General features: G+C 37.3%; 1 protein-coding gene across 2 annotated transcripts in view; it reads left to right on the forward strand.

Annotated features, from left to right (window-relative positions):
- The first annotated feature begins 1,099 nt into the window (after positions 1-1,099).
- The window catches only part of SVEP1 (sushi, von Willebrand factor type A, EGF and pentraxin domain containing 1), a 130,436-nt gene continuing 108,782 nt past the window's right edge, over positions 1,100-22,753 (forward strand). For both annotated transcript variants that reach the window (XM_087886352.1, XM_034410569.2), the window contains exons 1-3: positions 1,100-2,257; positions 9,773-10,028; positions 11,628-11,804. In XM_087886352.1, coding sequence (XP_087742478.1) covers positions 1,691-2,257; positions 9,773-10,028; positions 11,628-11,804 — 1,000 coding nt within the window. In that variant the 5' untranslated portion in view covers positions 1,100-1,690. The remainder of the gene's footprint in view (positions 2,258-9,772; positions 10,029-11,627; positions 11,805-22,753) is intronic.

Genomic DNA, 22,753 nt, shown 5'->3' on the forward strand with positions numbered 1-22,753 from the left:
CCACTTGAGGAGACGTAGATAGCACTGCTTGCTTATGGAAGTTGGTGAACTAACTTCCCAAATCTTTAAATGTGCAGTATGGTACTACAGGTAGTCCTCCATTTATAACTGAAATTTTGTTCATAAATTGTAGCAATTGTTAAGTGGGATAGTACATGACCCACCAGATTGTATGATCTTTTTTGTTGCAGTTATTTAGCGAACACCACAGTTGTTAAGCAAATCCAGTGTTCAATATACGACATTGTTTGCCGAAAACCAAAAGTAAATGATAGTTTCTGGGAAAAAGTCATAAATTGAAGTCACACGACTATAGGAGACTACAAACCGTCATAAATGCAGGCCGGTTACCAAGAGCCCAAAATGCAGTCACATAACTATGGGAAGGGGCCCTGGCCATTGAAACCTGCAGCTGTTTAGTAACATGGTTGTTAAGTAAATCTGGCTTCCCCATTGACTTTGCTTGTCAGAAGGTCGCAAAAGATGATCACATCACCCTGGGACACTGCAACCATCATAAAATACGAACCAGTTGCCAAGCATCCGAATGTAAATCACATGACCATGTGCATGTTACGGCGGTCATAAGTGTGAAAAATGGTCTTTCATCGCTTTTTTTTTTTCCAGTGCTGTTGTCACTTTGAACGGTCACTAAACGAACTGTTGTTAAGTCAAGGACTACCTGTACTGTGATCTCTTTTGTCAGTACAGGTTCCAGAGCTAGAAAGTTGGAAGAGGAGACAGCAGCAAATAGGGAGGGACGTACTTTGTCCATTTTTCTTTTCCTGTGGCAGGTTCTGGCTAATGTACCAAGAATGAATTGCCCATGTGCAGATAAGCCTTCTAAGTCAGGTAAGAGAAGAAAAATATCCTGAAATGCTGGGCTGTTAAAAAGTCTCGAGTGAAGTACTGAATTGACCTGGTATTCCCCTCGGTGCAGATAAGAAAGTAACATTCCATTCTTCGGCTCCCTTACAATAAAGAGACGTCGGGGAAGCAACCGAGGATTCCCGAAAACAATTCTCACCCCCCTCCCACCCCACTTTTCCCTCATCCAAGCACGCCCGCCACCCCACCCCGCGTCTCCCGCAGGCAGCGCGTTATTGTTGCACAAAGTGTTTCCAATTACCGTGGCCCTCCTGGTATCTGGATCCATCCATCGAGTCGCGGGCCTTCTCCACCCTCCCCCCCCCTCCCCTTTCTCGCGTCCCCTCCCTTTTCTCCGTCCGGTGCTGTCTGCCAGACATATGGGATCAATCAGAGCTTAAGCCTCGGTGCCGATGTGTTTGCGTTGGGAATGTTGACAGCCTGGCAGACACCGGCGGGGCTCTGGTGACAAGGAATCTCAGGCAGCAACAAACTTCGGCAGAGCGAGGAAGAGGACGGGGGAAGAAGAAGCGGAGGGAAGGGAGGGCAGAGACACTCGTATCTCCCTTTTTTTTGCCTTTTGAGCGCTGCGGGGAAGGGCTTGCCGAGGGGGCGGCGGCGGCGGCGAAAGGAGAATATTTTTTTTAGCAGGGACGCGCCAAACCGAGACAAACGCGCGCAGCCCTCGCCACGTGCGCGCCGCGGTGAAGCGAGTGGGAGACTTAAACTCAGCCGTCGGGGGAGGAAAAAAAAAAAAGGCCGGGCCGGGCGTGAGAGGAGGGAGCAAACTCGTGGGGGGGAAAAAAAAAAGACTTAATCGTAGATGGGTGGACGAGCCCCCGGAGGGATGTGGCTCGCGGGGCTGTGCTTGTGGGTCGGCGGGGCTCTGGCGTGGGCGCCCGTGCAGCCCCGCAGCCTGTATCGCCCCTTCAACTTGAGTTCTCTAGCGGCGCTCTCGGCTCCATTCAAGCCGGCCGCCTCCGGGACGTTGTTGCCGGAGTCGCCCGGGGCGGCGGCGACGAGCAACAAAGTGGAGAAACTCGGGCGGGCTTTCAAGCGGCAGGTGAGGCAGCTGCGGGAGAAGAGCGACCGCTTGGAGCTGGTCTTCTTGGTGGACGAGTCGTCGAGCGTGGGCCAGGCGAACTTTCTCAGCGAGCTGCGCTTCGTCAAGAAGCTGCTCTCCGACTTCCCGGTCGTGCCCACGGCCACGCGGGTGGCCATCGTGACCTTCTCCTCCAAGAACAACGTGGTGCCACGCGTGGACTACATCTCGCCTCCCACTCGGCCGCAGCAGCGGCAGCACAAGTGCGCCCTACTCAGCCGCGAAATCCCGGCCATCGGCTACCGAGGGGGCGGCACCTACACCAAGGGGGCTTTCCAGCAAGCCGCGGTAAGTTGGTTGGGGTTAATGTGGAATTAATTTACCAACTCCGGATAAAAACTCGCAGTTTATTCAGGCGTGCGTTAGTGACCTGTTCCGGGGCTGGACTAGAACCCACGGAGACTTGGGTTCCAGTCACTGCCAAGTTCTGATTACAGGTAGTCCTCTACTAGGACCACAATTGAGGCCAGATTTTCTGTTGCTAAGTGAGACAGTTGTCAAGTGCATTTTGCCCCCATTTTACGACCTTCCTTGCTACAGTTGTTAAGTGAATCACTGCAGTTGTTAAGTTAGTAACAGGGTTGTTAAGTGAATCAGGCTTCCCCATTGACTTTGCATGTCATAGGAAGTTGCAAAAGGTGATCAAATGATCCAGGGACACTGCAAGTGTGAAGCAGTTGCCCAGCATCCAAATTTTGATCACATGACTGTGGGGAATGCTGCAATGGTCATAAGTGTGAAAAATGGTCATAAGTCACTTTTTTAGTGATGTTGTAACTTTGAACGGTCACTAAATGAATTGTTGTAAGCCGAGAACTACCTGTACTCCTTTTGTGGCCTTGGTCGAGTCAGCTTGACATAATAACTAAAACTGCAAATTAACATTTTCCATGCGACTGTCTGGTTCTTGCTAATTAAATAGTTTGAAAAAATGGCGTGGGCTTCCCTAACACAATTTTGGCTGCCACTTCTGAATGCTTTTTGCTCAAAAAAGCTGTGCAGGGCATACACCAAGCATGAACTTTCTATAGCTGCTTTTTCCATGCTTGATAGACTCAGTAAATTTCCACGCAGCATGATCAATACTTGGGGATTCTGACAGTGTACTCTTAAACTAGAGGGTACCAGCTTGAAGAAAATGGTCATTCTAGGATACCATATTTATTTGCAACTTGAATGTGTAATATATTTTGGAAAATTAGGTCAGAAAAGTCCATCTTTAGAGACCCTTGTGAGATGGGTAAAGATGGCCAAGTGTCCCCATGTGGCTTCCTGACAGCAGCACCATTAAGGGATTGAATGGGTCATCCCAGATAGTACAAAATTTCTATACATTTTTACATTTGTAAGAATATAGTGTTTTTCCAGGAGAACTTGAGTAGAACAAGCTGTGACATTGGCAGTTCGTGGTTTTTCAGTGTCTTTTCTTTTTTAATGAAAAAAAATGATGGTGGATTGGGTGATTTTTAATGATGTCATACAGAATTCCTATCATACAAGAAGAGACAATGTAATAAATACTTTCTCCACTCATCTTCCCTAATCAGAATCTCCTGTATACTATTAAGTATGGAAGCAAAAAAAGCAAATACAATGACTGTTTAGAAACTAATAAGCATATTATCAAATAAATTGTCATGGATCTCTATTTCATCGCAGATGCTCTGCTGAAAAAACATACAACAGAGATATCCATATTTTTTTTCTGGTTGACTATTAATGACGTTTGAGGGACAGGTCAGTTTATATTATCAAAAACTAGTAAGGAAAAACACCTCTTTCTCCCAACATTCATGGAAAAAGCCCTAATCTAAATCAAACTTCTCACATATGTTTTTAGTCCCAGAGAATTATCCTGGAAGTTCTGATCTCAGATATCCCACAAATATAAAATTTGACCCTAATTTCATATATTCAGAGCCAAACCACATAACTGCATTTATTTTCTCCACAGCATAATGTAACAGGATGTCTCATCCATTCCATCACAGCTGTTCTTCACAGAGAAATGTTTTTCCCAAATGTTTCTTCCATCAAGTTTCACACCAATATGAGTGAAATACATATGGATATAGAAGGGATACTGGGGGGTATAAAGTGGTTACAAAGACTTTAAAAGAAAAAAAAGTTGTCAAGAGGTTTTGAGTACCTCCTTCTTCACTGCCAAGTGCTGAACTGCTTTGTATATGGTCAATGCATTCTGAAGTGCTTTGCATACTGTATTGTCTTTGGCAGGATAAACCATATATTGTCCTACAGATATTTAGCTTCCATCAGCTTAGCTAACACAATCAGTTGTGAGAAATTATGGGAATTCAGCAACTTTTAGAGGACTATAGATATAGATGCTGGTTGACCATTCTTATTTAAATGACAGGGTCTGTGTGTTGACCTCATATGCCAGGCATAAAAAATAAAGAAATTAAATAGCAAAAACGAATCTGTAAATTAAGGTCTGAAATTCAGTGTTTGAACTAGACTCAGAGTCAAATGATGGATACAGGTAGTCCTTGATCCTGAAGGGGAAATTGATTATGAAACAAATATGTTCCATGAACAAATTCAAAAAGATATATATACACATATATACATACATACATATACATATACGCGTGCACACACACACACACACACACATAATCTTTTATATATACTAATCCAGGAAAGAAGATAATAGAGAACTAATTTTAAAATTATTCATACTTTATGGGAGGATGCCATCTATGCAGGATAGAACACAGAAGAAGGCTTTTTCAGAAATCAGTTCTGGCTGTGCAGAATTTTGTAGGTTGGATAATGACAAATTAAAAGAAATATGTAGACCTGGAAAATACGATAATAGAAATTATTTGTTTTTGTAATGGTGTTATATATAGATTGTCTTGTTTTAGGCATAAGGAAAGAGCAAGCGTGCTGCTTGCTTTCTCATGGCAGAGGGACTTGCAGAACAAAACCAAACTAATGTAGTATTATTTTCAAATTAGGTTTTGACTCAGTTTTATGAGGAGAGGAAGAAGCCAAGGATCCCAATTAAAAAGTAACTTTGTTTATCATAACATACCAATGTGCTCAGTTTGTATAGAGGTGTAACATTAATAGCATATTGCAATAATTAAGATAATACAGCTGTTTTGCAAAGTTTGCTATCTTTACTGACCAAATAATACTATTATTATACTAAAATTACTGAGGAAATACAGGAATTTATATTTTAATAATCATCTTTATTTTCTTCCTATGAAAAATTGCACCATTGTCTTCTATTTTCAAGCTCAAACTACATTTATCTTTTTGATGGGAAAGATTCCATTGTTTTTCAAGCCAAATAAGACTGATTATTTTTTGCAGGCCAGATTACAGCTTCAGTCTTGTACAGATTCCTGAGAAAAATGCACTTGCTTTTTATGTGACTCTTTAAAGCCAAAGCTCCTTTAATGAGTTGACTCATGTAAAGCAGCTGCTTTTTTCTCAGTCACCCAGGTTATAAAGAACCATCTCTTCCAAAGAATGTTCAAAGCATGCACAGCTCTAGAAGTCATGTAAGTATTATAAATACTTCAGTAGAGAAGAAAGAAGTTCACAGAGCAGTGCTCTTTTAGTTAAAATTTACACACAAGATGAAAGAAAGGATAATGTTATTTGGATATGTGAATGACCTTAGCCAAAATTTGTCAGGAAACACAAAGTGGCTAAGATAATTGATTACTAATTAAATATATACATTTGCTGCAGAATTGTGATTTATGATATCACTATGATCAGTTATCCACCCTTGTTCTAAATCCAACTTTAATTTGTAGATTGATTGGTTTTTGCTTTTTAAGAAATTTGTCTTTAGAGGCCAAGGAGAGCCCCTGAGTTATTTTAGCACTTCCTTCCTGGAAAGTATAATTACATTCTACAATAAAAGAAACAAAGGCCCTGATTTTATTATTGCTTAGTGGTCCAGCTAAAGACAACTGCAATTAGTTATCTTTTTAAGTGGCATTAGAAAGGAAAATATTTCAGTTTTTCCACTTTGGGTTAAGAGAAATATTTACTGAAAAAATAGACTTTGTCCTGACAGGTTAATCAATTACATGATGATAGAGGAACTTAATTGCACGGTTAATTAATTGTAAAAGAGATGACTGTCTAAGAAGAATTTTGAAGGAAATTTTAAACATTGCTTCAGCATTTTAAGTACCTTATTCTTCAGAAAGAAATAGAACTGTAAATTTAAGATGGTCCAACCGAAAAGGAAAATCAAATAAAGAAAAAAGTACAAATGCCCATAATTTTTTCGCAGTGACAAGATTCCCTAATTTATCAGTGTAAATGGTCAACTCCAGTTAAAATCCTTACTGAAGCCCCTCCACCTCACTGTTTATATGAGTACCTGTAAACATGCTTATCTATAAATATGTGTATATACACCCAGCAATTTTTTTTATTGGCTTGCTGAGAGCTGTAGTCAGCAGGATTGTTCAACAAACAGAATATTGATCAACAGCCATAATAACAATACTAGTATTCATATCTTTTTTCTAGTTTGCAACTCTCTTTATCTTCCATAGGACTGAAAGCCTTAGGCCAAAGAGGATATAATGAACTGAACAAAATGAACAAAAATTCATAGGAATTATTTGCTTGATTTATTTATAAAACTGTGGTAATCATTTTTTTAAAATATGTTCATATGTTAATATCACATTGGAAACAGCCAGCCACAAAAATATATTTTCCCCACTTGGTTCAGTGTAATATATATTTAATAAAGTGTCTCTTAGCCAGAATACTGTAAGCATACATGGTTTTTTTTTATTGTGGACATGTTTTTCTTTTCTTCAGAATAATCATTCTCAATAAACCCTTTCTTATGTGCTTGATAGGTAATAATTTATTCATGCGATAAATTGCTCATTTTCTAGTCCTTTCTGTCCTTTGTTGATGGACACTTTTAGATGATATACTCAACCAGGTTCATAGTTTATTATAAATTCCTTGTATCATATATCCTATCTATTCCCTACAGCTGAGCATATTATTTGCTTTAGAGTTTATATAGGGTTATTTTATGATTATAGTTTCTACCTTTACTAGCTAGAGAATACAAACCTAAAACATTTTAGCATACTAAACCACGTGAATGTGTCCTCTGGCTCATGCATGATCCCCTATGATTTTGATTACTCTAACTTGCTTTATATCACCTGCTCATGTCATAGATCAGGCTTTTTGCCCTTGCAATAATTCTACTGTGCAAAAATGTACTCAGTGTGTGATGTCTTTCTTCAGATATTTGTTCTTACTTTCTATTTTCTAAGATTCTTGCACATTTCCATGATCTTATTTCCTTTACTCTTCTCTCCACCAGAGGTGGGTTTCAGCAGGTTCTGACCAGTTCTGGAGAACCGGTAGCGGAAATTTTGAGTAGTTCAGAGAACCAGTAGTAAAAATTCTGACTGGCCCCGCCCCCATCTATTCTCTGCCTCCCAAGTCCCAGGTGATAGGGAGGAAATGTGGATTTTGTAGTAATCTTCCCCTGGAGTGGGATGGGAATGGAGATTTTACAGTATCCTTCCCCTGCCATGTCCACGAGCCACGCCCACCAAGTCATGCCATGCCCACCAAGCCACGCCCACAGAACCGGTAGTAAAAAATATTGAAACCCACCACTGCTCTCCACCATGGCCTTGCCTATGAAGAGATCCTTTCCTAAATTGTTTACTTCCTACAATTTGCAGTACCATGAAAGAAGCAGACACTACAAGTTACAAAAAATGTTGTTCAACTATTTTTGAAGAAAACAGCATTTGGGGGGTGGGGGATAGGTAAAATTAAAGGGGGCCTTCATACTATGCCCCTAAGTAATTTCCTGCATCCCACCAACAATGTCAGTAAGTATACTGACAGTCAAGAAGTGTGTGGATGCATACTTATTTAATAACTAAATACTTTATACACTAACAGAGTTATTTCAGGAAAGCCCCCTCTCCTAAGACTATCTCTGACCAATTTGAATGGCATGAAAACTACTTCTTGATCTATTTGAAAACTTATCTGGTAAATACAGCATTCTGTATGAGCGAATACCCATCAAATATGTTTAAATAATTATAATATCTGTCTCTTTATTTTGCAGTTACAATTTAGGATGACTAAATTATGACTACAGACACAATGCCAAATCCCCTTACACCCCTCAAAACCTCCTATAGCTATGGCTGTTATAACTGAAAGCACAGTTTCCTAACATTTTGAGATTACAAACCAATGAAAGCTTTAGATAAATCCTAATACACATGAAATGGTTGCTGTTTTTTTAAAAAAGGCAAACTACATTTTATTCCATGTTTGAAGAGGCCTCAAGCATTTTGAAGCTCTTTCTCAATTCTTCATATGTGTAGATTTTGGCAATCATGTTTAACATGAAGTATCTTCTCCAAAATATCTCTGCTCATACCTACTAAAACTTCCAATAAATCTCTTAAAAGAGAGAGAGAGATGTATATATATAAATTATTGAATAAGCACAAAACTGGTTCAGACATGTTTAACTTCAAAACTTCACAATTGTTAAGCATTGCTACATGTTTAAATTTATTCTTTTTTAAAAACAGGAGTAGTTTGATGGGTTACAGTTTTTAGTTTTTATTTAGATCAAATTAAATTTAGTAAAACACATATTTACCCAATATCCAAAACTTATTTGCCTAACCTAAAACTTAAATCAAATGAAAAATGAAGTAATATGTAATTCTGTATGATTTCTACAGAAAAAAAAAAAGCCTTTTGTTCTTAAGAAACAGCAGTAGGACAAAAAAAAATCTGAGGTGACAGAAAGAGTTTGGATATAGAAATAATTTGGAAAAGAAAAGAAGAAAAGTTTCTTCGGTAATTTATTTATTTTACTTTATTATTCAAATTTATATAGCTGGCTATCCATTTCAATATGGATCCAAAACAAATGAACTGTATAGGTAGGCCTCTCTTAATGATCATTTAGCAATGGAAGTAGCAACTCCATTGCTAAACGAAATAGTTGTTAAATGAAATATCACATGACCACTGTGCTTAAATGATAGCAATTTGGCTAGTCCCTGTTGCTGTCATTGGGAGTCCTATATGACTGTTAAGCAAGGACCTACCCTAATTCAAGCCATTCCCAGCTTGGTCCCTTCCCAGCCCCAAGGCAAGAGACTGCCTCCAATTCTCCCCACCTGCCTGTTTGCCCCATATCACTGCCATTTTAGTTACCCGCCACCCCCATGGGTTCAAATGACAAGTCACAAGAGCCTTCCAGGAAAAGCAGTGGAAGTGATGAAATTAATTATGCTAGTAAAGAAAATAGGATAATATTTTCCTTTAGAAATAATTTTTAAAAGCTTGCTGTAACTTGAAATATGCATAACTTGGTCTTTAAAGGTTAAATCATTTGAATATATTTAGCTTAAATGGGTAATCACCAGAAATGTATAAACTGTAGTGGGAAACTGAAAAAAAAAAACATTCCAGACAAAGTCAGTGTCAAATAATTTCTGTATTGTTGCCTCGCTGTGGTGTGATCAGAAAAGGGAAAGGAGTAGACCACCACCAGGGGTGGCAGAAAAAAGCTTTCACCAATATCCAAAAAGCATTATTCCATTCTGTATTATATACCCTGTCTCATACAGAAATGTTGATCTTACAGTAGTCCTTCAAAAAACTAAATTGTATAAGAAAACAGCGAATGTTGGTAGAAGAACCTGTGAGCAGATCACCACCTTGATAGTTCTGCTTGATTTTTTCCCTCCCCCCTCTTTCCCCCCCCCCTTTTTCTAGCAAATATTGGTTCATTCCCGCGTAAATGCTACCAAAGTAATATTTTTGATTACGGATGGATATTCCAATGGAGGGGATCCTCGTCCCATTGCAGCATCCTTGCGTGAATTTGGAGTAGAAATCTTCACATTTGGGATATGGCAAGGCAATATCAGAGAGCTGAATGACATGGCTTCTCATCCAAAGGAGGAACACTGCTACTTGCTCCACAGTTTTGCAGAGTTTGAAGCTTTAGCGCGCAGAGCTCTCCATGAAGGTATTGGATCTAGATCTGGCTTTGATTACCTGTGTGTTTTCAAGTTCAGGGATAATATATGATCTGAATTTGAAATATATGGCCGTTACACCAGTACAGGTAGTCCTCGACTTAAGACCACAATTGATCCTGACATTTCTGTTGCTCAGCGAGACAGTTAAGTGAGTTTTGCCCCATTTTACAACCTTTCTTGCCACAGCTATTAAGCAAATTACTGCAGTTCTTAAGTTAGTAATATAGTTGTTAAGTGAATCTGGCTTTCCCATTGACTTTGCTTGTCAAAAGGTCGCAAAAGGAAATCATTTGACCTGCAACAGGTCATTTGACTGTTGCAACACTGCAACAGTCGTAAATATGAGCCAGTTGCCAAGTGTCCACATTTTAATCATATGGCCATGGAGATACTGCAGTGTTGTAAGTGTGAAAAATGATCATAAGTCACTTTTATCAGTGCCATTGTTACTTTGAACAGTCACTAAATGAACTGTTACAAGTCGAGGATTACCTGTAATAGATTAACTGGAAGATATTCATTATGCAAGTATAACATTGTGAAACTCGACCGTATCCCTTGCCCAACTACTGTAGTTATTTTCAAAGAAAGATGTTCATTTTGATTTTAAAATAATTCTTCTGATTGTGATTCAGTGTCTTTCATTACACATGAAAATTTAATGTGTGTGTGGCAGGTTCAAGAAGAATATTTGTGACCAATCACCCCAATCTCATATAGTTAAAATGAAGTTTTCAGGACACCTTATGTTTGTAGTTCTGAACAATCCATTCACTTTATTTTTGCCTCTATGTCTTACACTTATGTAGAGACTTAAGCAGCACATTAAATCATGCCTCCTCCTTTACTCAATATACAATATTTCTACATTGAATAAATGAACTATACATGTTTTTAAACTTGTGTAGGTTTTCAGAATTGTAAGAAAATGAAATGCATTTTATAAATACAAAAATTAAAAATTGAATTGCATTTTATAAAAAGTCAGAGACTTTTGGAATTTTCTCTTTGAATATCTTGATTAGAGAATAAATGTTTGTATTAAAGTCTACAGAACTCATTTTAACCGTATGTTCAAGAGACTTTACCTGATTAATTTACTGGGTAACGTCGTCAGATAAAATTGGAAATATTAAAATGTATAGTTTAATGATTATTTTCCATCTTTTAAGGATAGAACAATGCTTTCTAGATAGACACATTAATGTTTGAATGAGAGGACTTCTGCATCTCAGTTTTATTATAATAAAGTTTGCATAGGATAATAATTCCATTATATCCATGGAAATTAATTCACAGATGCAGATTTCCAAGTGTTAACGAAATGGAGCAGAACTATCATTGGAAATTAATTGATCTCTTATTCTCATCAAGTATCTGCTTGAACAGGAAAGATAAATGGATTTAAAAATAATTAGCATTGTTTCAGTAATTTTAACTATTAGGATTTAGCTTACTTTTGCATTTCAATGAAATGCCTACTTTAAAAAAAAAAAAAAAACTCTAGATGAGTAGATGTCTCTAACTATTTATTTGCTTATTTATTTGGAACCCCTATCCTGTCCTCCCAAATATCCTAATTACAGATCTGCCTTCTGGAAGTTACATTCAGGAAGATATAGCATATTGCTCCTATCTTTGTGAGGGGACTGAAAATTGTTGTGATACCATGGCAAGTTGCAAGTGTGGTACTCACACAGGACACTTTGAGTGTATCTGTGAAAAGGGATACTATGGCAAAGGACTACAGCATGAATGTACAGGTTAGTAACTATTTTCTTTTATTATATTTTATATCAGGCTTGGGTTTGGGCAAGGTTGTTCACAGCTTCCCAATGCTGTATATCCCAGCACAATTGCACCAATAGATTGAATGGTTTTACAGAATTTATAACATATTCAAGAGATGTCTGTGATAGCCAAAGTCCAAATGTGAATATTTAGCTAGCCAAATGGCTCATAGCTCCTTGTTTTTGTATGCAATTTCCATGCTTAGAGTTTCGATGTGTTAAATTTCACTTCACAAATTACATGTAATGCATATAACCCCACAAAAGCCCCACTCATGACATAAATATCCATCAAAAAATTTGTGTATACTGTAGTGTCTAGTGAGTATGTTGATGGAAAACTTGGGTTTCTTATTTGTGGAAATTGTGAGAAATTGTCATCTTTCAAGTGCCCCATCTTGGACATCAGTAGACCCAAACCATCATTCAGATTCAGTTTTTTATTTAGCGGTACATATAATTGTTGGTTTTATATAATTTGCATTTTCTTGTAAATATTGTCAGTATGTAATTGGATATATCTTGACACGGAGATATATATCACATCATGGATTTCCTAACTGGCTAGATACCAGTACCAATATGTTGCCTTGCAAGGTTCTCTCCACAGTAGAGATCTTAGATAGCATAAAATAATATAACCATACTTGGGGCAAAACTTTGTACTTCTAGTTAAAATGTGTGATGTGATAAGTATCTAGGTTTTATCTAAGTTGTTATGGGTGTACATGAAAGTAGAAATCTATAGGTTAGTAAAAGTTACATGATATGCTCCAGTTAATTGTGATAATGGTAGAAGGAGTTCTGGGGAAATTTGTCCAGTTTTCTGAATGAATGCAATCCAGAAGAGAAAATGTTATCCTAGCTGATGGACAAGATAGTAGTAAGAAAAATAAAAAGTGGAATGGGCCATTCTGAAAGCCAAAAATAAACGCTGACTCTTTGGTGACTGTCTCCTTAAGGAAAATACTGTTTCAAACAAGTGTAATAAGCTATATTTGTTCAAGTAGACACCGTGGAAAAGGAATGAATTAAAAAGCATGATGAATCTCACTATACATAATAAAAGAGAAAGAACGAGCATAGGATATAAAAGTGATGAGGAATTCTAGATTTGGGGGTTTTTTGCAGAAGAAAATGAATATGGAAGAAAAGGAAAGAAGTATTATGAACTAAAATGCAAATCAAATGACTGCAGAAAGTAGGAATCTTATATGAAACAGAAGAAGAGTTATCTCCCAACGAAGTTGGAAAGATCTAAAGAAAGATAGTGTGAAAAATGCTTATATACAGTGAAAAGAATTGTGTAACAGAGCATGTGGAGTGTATGTGTAATTATATTAACAGAGTATGAAAAAGGATGCTTGGTAAAAAATGATGAAATGAAAGATGCTGTAGATAAGAGAAAAATTTATAGAAGAGAATGAATGCTTCCAAATCTCAAAGTTTTCTATAAAAGTATAACACTGTATATAGAGAAAAAAGATATTTGCAAAAAACAAAGTGAAAGAGAGCAAGGAATGGTTAAGATGAAAAGAAGCAGAGAAAATGCAGGGGCATGTTGATGGAATTAAACAATTGTTTTGGAAAGGCTGAAGATTGCTAAATAAAGAGTCCCCAAGAGAGTGAAAGGAATTAAAATAAAAGTGATGAAATTATTTGGAATGAAATGGAAATGAGGAAATGCTGGAAGAATTTGTTTAAAGTATTGATAGTAACTGCATGTGGAAAAATGGAATTGAATCAAATGCTACATTAATTTCTGTCTGTATGGAGATTGTGTATGTGTATGTGTATGTGTGTGTGAATGAATAAAAATAATTATATGAATGTTGTCAGATTTGGGAAATGATAAGGCTGCTGTTATAGATGGTACAAGTAGAAAAAAGTTAAACTGCAGTGGTACCTTGTTACACATCGTTAATTGGTTCCTGGAGGTGTGATGAGTACCAAAAATGATGTACCAAACAAATTTTTCCCACAAGGAACAAGGTAATTAGTTACAAGGCAGCCAACACTGATAAGTTCTGGCTTGTACCAAACAAACTGTAAGTATTGGGATGAAATTTTTGTGTCAAAATGTGTTGAGTACCAAATTCAATGAGTTTAAAAGCAGTTGAGTACCAAGGTACCACTTTATTATATGTTTGTTTAACAATTAGTTGTGCAACTTGTTTAACATTTGTGAAGGTTGCACTTATTGGGAAAATGTGATTATTATTCCCTTGTACAAAGAGAAAGGTAGCAAGAGGAAATGCAAAAACTACCAGAGGATTCACGTATAAGTGTGCCTGGATAGGTGTTGAATAAAAAGAAATCTAGTTGAAAGAGATAATGACAGCTAAGATTTGGGAAGAGCAATGTGGCTTTATGCTGAGCAAGGGGTAGACAAACTGAATTTTTGCTCAGCAGCATGTTGATAAGAAATACCTGCTGATTTAGATAAAGAAAATGATCTGTCATACTTCAGCAAATAGAAAAATTTTAAAGGTGGCGCATGTTAACATTAACATCTGAAAATTTGCCACCTACTTTGTGTGTATTTGAAGGATTGGAGTCAAAGTTGCACACACAAATAACATTTGGCCCAAGGAATTGATTGTTTATTTATTATTTATTAAATTTATTGGCCATCCATCTTATCACAGGGTAACTTTAGGCAGCCTAAATATTAAAAAGATAAACTATATAAATAAGATACTACAAAAATACAAAGTACAATACATAGACCTAGCTAAAAGATGGGAAGGGAGGGAGTAGGATGAGTGGGGGGGGGTAGGGAGGGAAGTGGGATCTGCTATTAATCTATCAACCACTCCCCCATGTGAAATTCCCCCAGAGCCAGATCTTTAAGCTCATGTTACATGAGCTTAAAGCGCATGTTACAAGAGTTGGTGCTGACCTCACTCTGGAGGGGCAAGATGTTCCAAAGGGTAGGAGCGATGGCAGGGAAATCTCTTATCCTGGACCCTGCCAGCTGGAATATCCTAACCGATGGGGCTGCAGCATGCCTTCTCTGCCAGTATAGGTGGGGTGGGCCAATCCCAGTGACATGAGATGGTCCCTCAAGTAGCGTGACAGCATGCCTTGAAGTGCTTTAAAGATGATTACCAGCACCTTGAATTGTACACAGAAGCAAACTGGCAGCCAGTGCAGCTTGTAGAGCAGTGGTGTTACGTCCCAAGAACTGCCTGCGCCACTGCACACTGCACCAGCTGTACCTTCCGAAAGCTCTTCAAGGGTAGCCCCACGGAGAGCGTGTTACAATAGTCCAGCCATGAGATGACTAGGACTTAAATGGCTGAGTCCAGGGACTCCTGATCCAGGAGAGGCAGCAATTGGCATACAATAAGTTGTGCAAAGGCTCTCCTATCTGCGATTGCCACCTATGTTTCTTGCAAACATAGCAGTCTTTCTCCAATTGCTACAGTTCCTTAAAAAAATTGGAAAGCCACTAGTGACCCTTAGCAGGGAAAACTGCTTGGAGGTCTTCTAATGAATGGGTAATACTGCAGGGCAATAGTAAGCAAAGAACTGAATGGCTCATTAAGATGCTGCAATCATACTGCTTTGAATTTTCCTATACCCTATTTGCTGCAAAGCATAGTAATGGGGTATGACTGAATCCAAAAAGATGGGTTGTCAAAATCTCCAGTTAAATGAGGTATTTCTGACACTAGTAAATATAGTAAAATAGAATACAGATAGTTCTCAACTTAGAAGAGTTCATATAGTGACCTAAGTTACAACAGCCCTGAAAACAGTGACTTAGAACTGGTTTTCACACTTACAACCACTGCAGCATTCCCACAGTCACATGATCAAAATACAGATGCTTGGCAGCGAGTTCATATTTATGATGGTTGCAGTGTCCTGTCCCGGGGTCATGTAATCACCTTTTGCAACCTCCTGACATGCAAACACAATGAGGATGTCAGATTGACTCAACAGCCATGTTACCAACTTAATAATTGCAGTCATTCACTTAACAACTGTAGCAAGAAAGGCATAAAATAGGGCAAAACTCACTTAACAAATGTTTCACTTAACAACAGAAATTTTGGGCTCAATTTTGGTTGTAAGTCAATGACTAACTGTAGAAAAAAAAATCTATATACTTTTTGTTTGTTTCATAGCAGATTCAGAAAAATTGATATTGTGCCTCTGAAGTAAACACATGCATCACTTTCCTAGTAATCTTAACATGGCATTTTGACTCTCCGTTATAAAGCAACCTATAGATAGTGGTGATGAAACAGCATATATGGTTCTTGGCTTTTACACAATTGAATAATCAGATGAATGTACATTTCATCTGGAAAATGTACATTTTCCCAATCATACCAAACTAAATTATTATTTCACAGACTGCATGGTTAAGAATCTATTTACTATATAGAAGCAGCAAAGTTAATTTCTTTTGGCTAAAAGATGATGGAATACGGTACTTGATTCTACTGGCGTTGCTATAGTCTTCATAGATCCTGTCTAGAACAGATAAGGCTATTGTGCATTGGACCAAAGTTTAACTGATTTGTAAGTGATATTTTACTTATGAAAATATCTACTATAATAAAGCAGAGGTTAGTTCTCCACTAAGCATGGAATTATAACCTCGATCACTCCTGAACATCAGCAGTGCTGATTGGGATTGCAGTCCAACAATTGGAGGACTGTGAATTCTTTCTCTCTGCTGTATTATCTTTTTTTGTTTCTGCTTTTAGATTTTGTTCAAAAACATCTCATTCCAAATAAACCAGGACAGCCAATTTTATTTAAAAGGAGTAGTAGATGTTTGAACCAATACTGGGGGGATGAGGGATAAAATGAGGGGGAGGAAAGAGATTGAGATCACGTTTAAAACACAAGGCAGTTGTGCAATACTGTGTTAAAAAGTGTATCGAAAAAGATATTTGGATTGTGTGATCAGCTTAGTATATCAAGGAACTAGGCTGACTCTGTGCCTAAAATATGTCTGCATCTTCCAAACGCAGAGGCTGTGGTGGCTCATTTAGATTTGTTGGGGGTTGTCTGGGGAAGTCTTGGACAATGTAGTGGTACATATTTTAGGAATCATCTCAATGGACTTTTCCTTCATGTTCTGTCAACCTATCTTGAGCTCTATTTTCTAGAAAGATGAGAAACAAATCTAGCAAAACTGTAAACAACCATTTATTTTTAAGAAAGATTTTGGTGAAGTCTCTTTTTAGCAGCTCTTTTTTATATTCTAGCAGCTGCTCTAAATTTTGCACTCTTGGCAGAAAGAAAAGTCTTCTATATCCTTTCATAACTTTTGGACATTTTACTTTCTCTTTTTATGTATTGAAATGTTATGCTTTACTTTATCTGATAACACAAGAAACTTAACTACCAAAAAAAAAAAAAAAACCACCAACAAAAACAAAGCCAAAAGCAATCCGCCAAAAATCACATACTACATTAAACTGGATAATCTAATCTCAAAATATAACTAAAATCAAGATGTTTTTGCAAATAGAAACAAAATAAACCTTCCCTAGACCCTATCAGCTAAAATCAAGCGTATACATTAAAAGTTGCTAAATATAGAAAATCTCCCTTATAAAAGTTCTACAGTTTGAAAGCTACTGCTGTACCTCAGAGGTAACACTGAAAATTGTTGTGGCTGATTGATGGCTTTAGACCATTAGCAAGGTCTCCTATTCATCCTAAATAGATTTTATTTATTTTAAAGAATGTATATAGCTGCCTACTTGCTCACAGCAACTCTAGGCAGCTTACAAACAATAAAAACACAATATAAGAAAAAAAAATTGAAAAACCCACTCACCCATGGCGTCAACATAGATTTTAAACCTGCGAGCTAGTATAAACTGAAGTTCAGGTGAGGAAATCCATTTTTCTTCAGTTTCTTTATTATCTTGCTGATTAGATAAGTGTAGGTATCCTCTACTCTAACACATTCTTTACCTCTTAATCAGATGCATCTGTTGTCATGGTAAAGGTCTTATACAATGGAAAGATCAATACATAGCAGTACATAATATTGATCAAACATTGGCTAATGTTTTTCTGTTCACTTCACCAAGTTCATTTTTGTACCTGGATACTCTAGTCAGGTACAGAATTCTAATAATGTGTAGACAATGCCAAACAATCACGTGAAATGGTTGGTCTTACAAACGGGAGTGGTCAGGGGCATCTATTTTGGGTTTCTGAGGAGAAACACTGCTTTGCCCATTTAAATAAGAACCTGATTTTAACCCAGAAAGCAAACCTGATTTTAAACTATCTATTATAAGGATGTCCCATCACTTTATAACAGGGGTCCTCAAACTACGGCCTTGGGGCCGGATATGGCCCACCAAAATCAATAATCTGGGACACGGAGGATCATGAGGCTGCCCCGCCCACATTGCTCCTCCTACCCACTGGCCCCTACCCACTTTCTGGAGGCTGGGGAGGCCAAAAACGGGATATGCGGAGGGCTCTGGAGGCCAAAAATGGGCCCATTTTTGGGCGGCAGAGAGGTACTGGAGGCTGGGGAGGCCAAAAACGCCCCCCTTTTTGGCCTCCCCAGCCCAGAGAGAGAGAGAGAGAGAGAGAAACAGAAGTCCCTCATACACACCCCAAGGCAGCCACATCCCTTCACTATCCTGCTTTCCACCCTCAGGAGCATAACAAATTAAAGTTTAATTTGTGTGTATTGTTCGGACTGCTAAATTGGCCATGCCTACCCAGTCACATGACCACCTAGCCATGTCCACCCAGCTGGTCTGGCCCCCTGAACAGTCTGAGGGACCATGAATTGGCCCCCTGTTTAAAAAGTTTGAGGACCCCTGCTTTATAACCTATTTTAGTAAAATAGGTTATAAAGATATTAACAGATATGACCTTCCCAGTTATCAGGAGAAAAATCATAATGTTTTCTTTAAAAATCAGAAAGTATGTCTGCTTGTTCCAGCCAAAGCACCCAGTTTTAAGAATCCCTCAGACCTTCTTAAATCTCTTAGATCCCTACCTCCTCCTAGTTACCTTGTATCTCCTAAAGGTTTTCTTAATCAGTTAGCAGGTGTCCTGGAGATTGGTCTGTAGCTGATCCTTGAAGTCCAGAAGAATGAATTCAAAAAAAATATTCTTCTTATTCCTACTCATACCAAATCAATTCTAATTCGCCCTAGATTTCCCGGTAGTACACCAGTTTAAAAGGAGAAAATTCTGCATCAAATCCAGTCATTAGAATATTCATTTATCAACTTTCATAATGTAGCTCATAACATCCAATTGAAGGTCTCCATTAGTAGCATGATGCTGATACCAATTGTTCAGTTTCATGAATTTCTTATAGCTCTTTTCCTAATTCATTTATAAGATGGTCATTTGCATCTCAGTCACCCACTCTTTCTCTAGTACAGAGGTGGGGGGAACGATGGCCCTTTCATGACTTCTGGACTTCAACTCCCAGAATTCCTGAGCCAGCATGTCCATGAGTCATAAAAGGGCCATCGTTCTCCACCCCCTGCTCTAGCATATAAATCCACTAATCCTAATTGAAGATCTTTATTAAAAGCAACTGCCTCAGGGCCTCCACATAAAAATACATTGCTTTTTCTGAGATGCTTATTAGATAATAGTTTCCCAACATCCATCACAAGTCTCTGGAATCACGGTCATCACCATTGTTGCAAAAGTATGTTAATCTTATCCCAGCTAGTCTGCACCAGTTAATTAATACAGCATTATTTTGAAACATTAATAAGAGCTTGCCCTCATCCTCTCCAATTAAAATTCTGATTCCATCTCTAACTGATCCTTTCCATCACTGCACATCCACAGTGTGGTAACATCCTTTAATATTATGTTTTTGTTATTATAAAAAATAAAATCCAAAGATGAGGTGGGACAACACTGAAATTACTCACAGCTAAGTTTGCCTTTCAGTAATATAGACCAGCAATGGGCATCTTTGGCCCTATGCTGCTCAGGAATTCTGGGAGTTGAAGCCCTCAGATTGTTGCCTACTCTTCTATTGAGTGTACCACTAGTGGTTTCAGTTAGAGGGGTTAGAGAAATATTTTGTAATAAATAAGTACACCAGATGCACTGCAGTTTGGCTGTGTGGTGTATGTACTCTGGAAGCCTCAATCATTGGTGTTTAGACTGCAAAACAACACATTTTATGGTGAACACAAATTTTGTTGATAAATTTTGTCATAAGTATACAAAGATCACTGATAGGAAATGAAAAACAGGCATTTTATCACTTTACATATTATTTTCAGAAAACATACATCTGCATAATTTCTTGCATATATAGGCTGGCTTGATACCAGCTTTTTAGCAGTGTTTTGAATCTTTAAAACTGTTAAAATAATAATACTTCTTAAAAATCTGATGGATGAGTCCATGTTACTGGATGGAAACCAATAATTGTCTTTGCTTGAACTTTTGATGACTTTTATAACTGCCTTTTGTTGTAATATGGCAAGACGTATCAAATAATATTTCTGTATCTTATCCAAAGAATGTAATCATTCAACTGCCTAGAAATTGTTTTTCTCTTTTCTTTTTTCAAGAGTGACTTAATGTAGTAAATTAGCCTACTGCTTTCCATATGTGCCTGATTACAATCCCCATCATCCACAGACAGCAAAATTAAAGGAGCTGAAGTTTTAAGAAAAGTTTTAGAATGCTTCTGTTTGTAACACAAGACTTAAAAGTAAATCCTTTGACATTTTATTTTGGACTTCAGTTTTCTAAATGCAGTTACCAATAGCCAACTGCTAAATAGCATTTAATAAATATGTATGGCTTTTTAAGAAAGCCTTACAAGGAGAACTAATATAAAATAGAATATCCATCCAAATCGGGGTTATAAATTTTCACAGCGGCATTAATTTCTTTAGTTGCTACTATTTTATATTTTTATTTCCCATTTATATCAATTTTATATTTTAACCCTTTTACTGTAGGCAGGGTAAGTAAAACATTCATATTCCTCCTTATGGTGAGTTCCATAAAGTCCAGTAGATAAATGTGTTTCTCTTCAAGTTACATGATCCTGATTTCTTATATGCAAATGGAGATAAGATAATGCTGGCAGTTCCATGAGCTACTGTAAAAAGAACCAACCAACTAAATCAGGATTAGACTAAAATGACTCTTTTTGGCAGGAGAGATAAAACACAGTTTTTTAAAAATTGCTCATCAGAAAATTGAGCAGAAAATTTTTTTCTGTTGTTTCAAACTGCTCACAATCATCATTCGAAAGCTGGCATTCCCAAACCATCATTTTCAGTGTACATAAGCAAACGTTGTTAACAATATTGATAATTGTTTGGAATGTGGTTTGGGCAACATGTCTATGTATCCTTCACTAAAAAAAAAATGTTCTGCTGGTGCAATGTCGTTATGGTATACAATTATCCTACAATTCTCACAGTGCTGCCTTAATATCGGTATACCTTACCCATGTATTGTGACTACTATTATTTATCCTTCTTATTATCTTATCTTTTATTGATGGCATTATTATTATTCTGTTGCTTTGCATGTACACTGAGAGCTTATGAACCAGAAACGAATTTCTTGTGTGTCTAATCACACTTGACCAAATAAAATATTAAATTCAATTCAATACTGGGAATAAAATAATTGTCCCTCCAAATCTAGAGCTAGAATTTTAGTGTTTGGAATGTGAATGTTTCTTTAACCAATGCTTAGGTACCGGTATATTTTATCTGCTCCTAACAGAAGTTCTATCCAGCTAGGTGGCAGCACCCAACTGATCTTGGCTGAATTCAAAAGCTAAATTAGATTAATCAGGTTTAGTTAAAATTTGGACCAGAAATCACCTAGCAATATCAGGATTGTAGGATGGATTGGGAAGTCAAATTTTTAAAAAAAAATACTTTTTCATTCTTTTGCCAAAAAAACTAGATGTGCATTGACTATGAAGTCATCAAGAGTTGAGTCTGAATTCAAGACAGACTTTATTTGTTAAGAACACTTTCTCCCTCTTGTCTTTCAGCATATAGGTTCTAGTAACTGAGAGCATACACTTGTATATTTTTAGCTACTGGATATATTATATTGGGATAAATTGCAATCTATGTAGACCAAAAGGCTCCAGAGAATATACATGCATGCTGGAGGAAACATCTGTAATGGATACTCTCACTTTGAGTAACTGTACTTCAGGATGTACATATGAGCATATTTTTGTCAAAATACTTAGGTAGTTAAGTGAGACTAGCAGGGGAATTTACGCTATATGGTTGAATGTAATCAGTGTTTTACAGGTTACAACAAATTATTTCTCTTGACCTTTTTTTAAGATGTAAAACAACAATTCAGTTGTTTTGAATTGTTATTATCTTCATACAGCAGAATGGAATGAAGCTGATTAGAATGAAATAGCAAATTTGGGTTGTGGAAATAAATACCTATGTTTTGTTGAATTTCTACAAAAAGAGAAACATCCAGACTATCCATCCATCTAAACTATTCTTCTTCTAACCTAGGGGTCCCCAAACTTGGCAGCTTTAAGACTTGTGGACTTCAACTCCCAGAATTCTCCAGCCAGCTATGAGTTATAGAGTTGAAGTCCACAAGTCTTAAAGCTGCCAAATTTGAAGACCTCTGTTCTAACCTGTTAAAGGCCACAATTTGAAAAACAAGTCACTTAAGTCTCCACATTGATTTTCAGACTGAGAAATGAATTCCTTCTTTGCACAATTCTTACACAATTCCTTCTGATAATTAAGGAAATAATTTTAGTTTCTTCCTTTTCTAGACATACTTCACATATATAATGATCTGTAGACATTGGGTACCATTCCAAAGCTTCCATCATAAAGGGGCTATTTACCTGCCTTCTGGGAAGAAAATCTGTACAAGAAATTAGGGAAGGGCAAAGATTCAATTAAAGAATACTTGAATCT

Source organism: Pantherophis guttatus, chromosome 2 (assembly GCF_059756535.1).
Source record: "Pantherophis guttatus breed Tessera chromosome 2, ASM5975653v1, whole genome shotgun sequence".
In the NCBI taxonomy this organism is placed as follows: domain Eukaryota; kingdom Metazoa; phylum Chordata; class Lepidosauria; order Squamata; family Colubridae; genus Pantherophis; species Pantherophis guttatus.